The 2,500-nt window shown below is 35.7% G+C and overlaps 1 protein-coding gene across 3 annotated transcripts in view; it reads left to right on the top strand.

Annotated features, from left to right (window-relative positions):
- The window catches only part of LOC138010372 (guanine nucleotide-binding protein-like 3 homolog), a 35,553-nt gene that overhangs the window by 7,602 nt on the left and 25,451 nt on the right, over positions 1-2,500 (top strand). For all 3 annotated transcript variants that reach the window (XM_068857304.1, XM_068857303.1, XM_068857305.1), the window contains exons 8-9: positions 1,220-1,291; positions 1,960-2,023. In XM_068857304.1, coding sequence (XP_068713405.1) covers positions 1,220-1,291; positions 1,960-2,023 — 136 coding nt within the window. The remainder of the gene's footprint in view (positions 1-1,219; positions 1,292-1,959; positions 2,024-2,500) is intronic.

The following is a 2,500-nucleotide window of genomic DNA, read 5'->3' as shown; positions in this document are numbered from 1 at the left end:
TTTCACATTGTAATAATGAAGGTAGCTAAACACCAAGAAAAATCAAAATTGAACTGGTTTGAAAAAAATTAAACCAAGGAAAAAAATTGAACCACAACATTTCTTGATTGTTTTGTTAATCCAGCTGTACTTCCCTTTGTTTATTATGCCTAGACCAATAATAATAATTATTACTGTACATATACATCTATAAAAGTCTGAAGTCACAGCCATCACAGGGTTACTATTATGAAATGTTATATGAAATTAAATGAATCATATAAAATACTGAACTGCAGATATGAATGGATATGAACTGTACATTGTAAGTGTTCCCTTTGTTAACTCTGTTAAATTACATTGAATCGTATTATGAAGCAACATGATTGCTGTATTGAAGTGTAAGCACAAAAGGTGAATGGAAGGGATCTTTTCAGTGTAATGTGCAAACTTCAATGCTGAATACCCTCTTCCAAGGGCTATGGTGGAACACTAAGAATTTGAGAAAGTTGTGTCAAGGGAGTGACAACTGTGACATACAACAGCGAAGTGTAGTACAGTAAAACCTATAGGAGTCAATGGGTTAACTGGAATTTTCTAATTTATTGGTACACCATTACTAACTTTAATTTAAAATCTTCAGAGAGCTGGGTCGAGGAGAAAATGATGTCAAGCACTCACTAGTTTAAGAATGCAATGTGTGTGTACACGGCTGAATTAATATGCAGCACAGGAGTTTTGGGTTTTCAGACTTTTAAACCTGTGTTTTCCATATAGTTATAATAAATTGGGTTTACACGCTGAAATTTTAAGCTAGTGAGTAAATGATGTCATTTTCCCTAGATCCAACTGAGGGCCAATCGGTCAATTTTGAACGTGTGTGATAGCGAACTGTGAAATCCAAAACTTACACTCAAAATAAACAGCCCTTGGATAAAACTCAAAGCTCAAGATTTTGCCAGTTAGGTGTTAAGCAAACACGCTTTCACAATCTGTAGAAAAAAAGGAAGTGATTTTTGATCATAGCACTTTATAAAGGCCCACCTTCAACCGACAGGCTTTTCAACGGTTTGTTTTTGTTATGGAGATTCACATTGCTTATCGTAGCGATCTAATTGCGTGAATTTCAGCTTTGGCAGTATTGTCATAAATTATGTGAAGATTGTTCCGCAGAATGCAATGCCTGTCGGTTGAAGGTGATCGAGCCTTTAAACTTATGAATTACCTTTTTTCCTGGCAGGTTGTTGATACAGCTGATGTTGTGTTGGAGGTTTTAGATGCAAGAGATCCTCTTGGTTGTAGATGCCCACAGGTAAGACTGGAAATTTTCTTAATATAATACCTCATTTCTTTTGTAATTAAAAAAAATGTCAAATTGGGAACAGGAAGGCACGTCCCGAAAAAATTGTTTCCAGGATTGGAGGAACAATAAGGAAAAATGCCCAAGCCACTTTTTTACTGTTCAAGGGACACTTACACTAAGCTGGTAAACCTTTTCCTTCTTGCTCTTTCTCTCTACATTATCATCCTCCCTGGAGTCTGAGTGGGAGTCGGTTCAATTATATGCTGCAGGATATAACTTATGAATAAAGGCAGTTTCGAAGGATGGTGGTGTGGCCTTAATGGGGAGTGAAACACAAGAAATCTGTTTTGTCAAACAAGTACCGTAACCGTTGATAAAACGTTGGTTTGTAGTACTGTTCTTAACTGTAATTAATTTGCATTAAGTTTACATGTACAATCAACATATTTGCTAACTAAATGAAATTTTTAATTTACTGTATAGTTACGTGTATCTCAGACAATAGTCTGCCTTGTTTAAGCCATGATGTAGTTAATTCTTTAAGTCTTTAACAATACTAATTATGGACAAATGTTCACGGAGATACATGGCCATGTACTCAGTGTAGGAAGCTTTGATTACACAGGCTGGGCTATACTGTATGTACGTAATAACTCATAAAAAATTTTTGTTCATAGGTTGAAAAAGCAGTTTTGTCATCTGGAGTAAACAAAAAACTAGTTCTTATTTTAAATAAAATAGGTAAGTTTTTCAAGAATTATTGCATCTTTCATTATTCTGGGGAATTCATCCTCAAGTCCCACGGCCCAAACTGAGTTTTGGCTTCCATCAATCAAACTTCCGACGCCATCCACAGATGATGAAATCGATTGTTGTGTGACTAACCTACCAATCAGCATCTTTGGTTTCCCGTGGTACTTTCGTACATTCAAACTGCCGATGGAAAGTGATGGAATCTGTACGAATCTTTTTACTGAAGAATTTCTAAAAACATACATGTATCATAATGGTGTTCTAGCTGTGAACTAAACAAAAACTCCAATTCACTTTCCGGAAGTGCAGAGTCAATCTTCCCGGCTATGTTTGGAAATTTGATTGATGGTAGCCAGAATGCAGTTTGGCACTTAGCACTTGAAGATACATGGAAGATTCCGCAGAATTATGAAAATGGCATTAATTTTTCAATATTAACACGGTATTTATAAATATCAACCCCCG

The sequence above is a fragment of the Montipora foliosa genome, chromosome 7 (assembly GCF_036669935.1).
Source record: "Montipora foliosa isolate CH-2021 chromosome 7, ASM3666993v2, whole genome shotgun sequence".
NCBI lineage: Eukaryota > Metazoa > Cnidaria > Anthozoa > Scleractinia > Acroporidae > Montipora > Montipora foliosa.
Note: the sequence above shows the minus strand (reverse complement) of the source record. Positions and strands in the feature narration are given on the sequence as shown.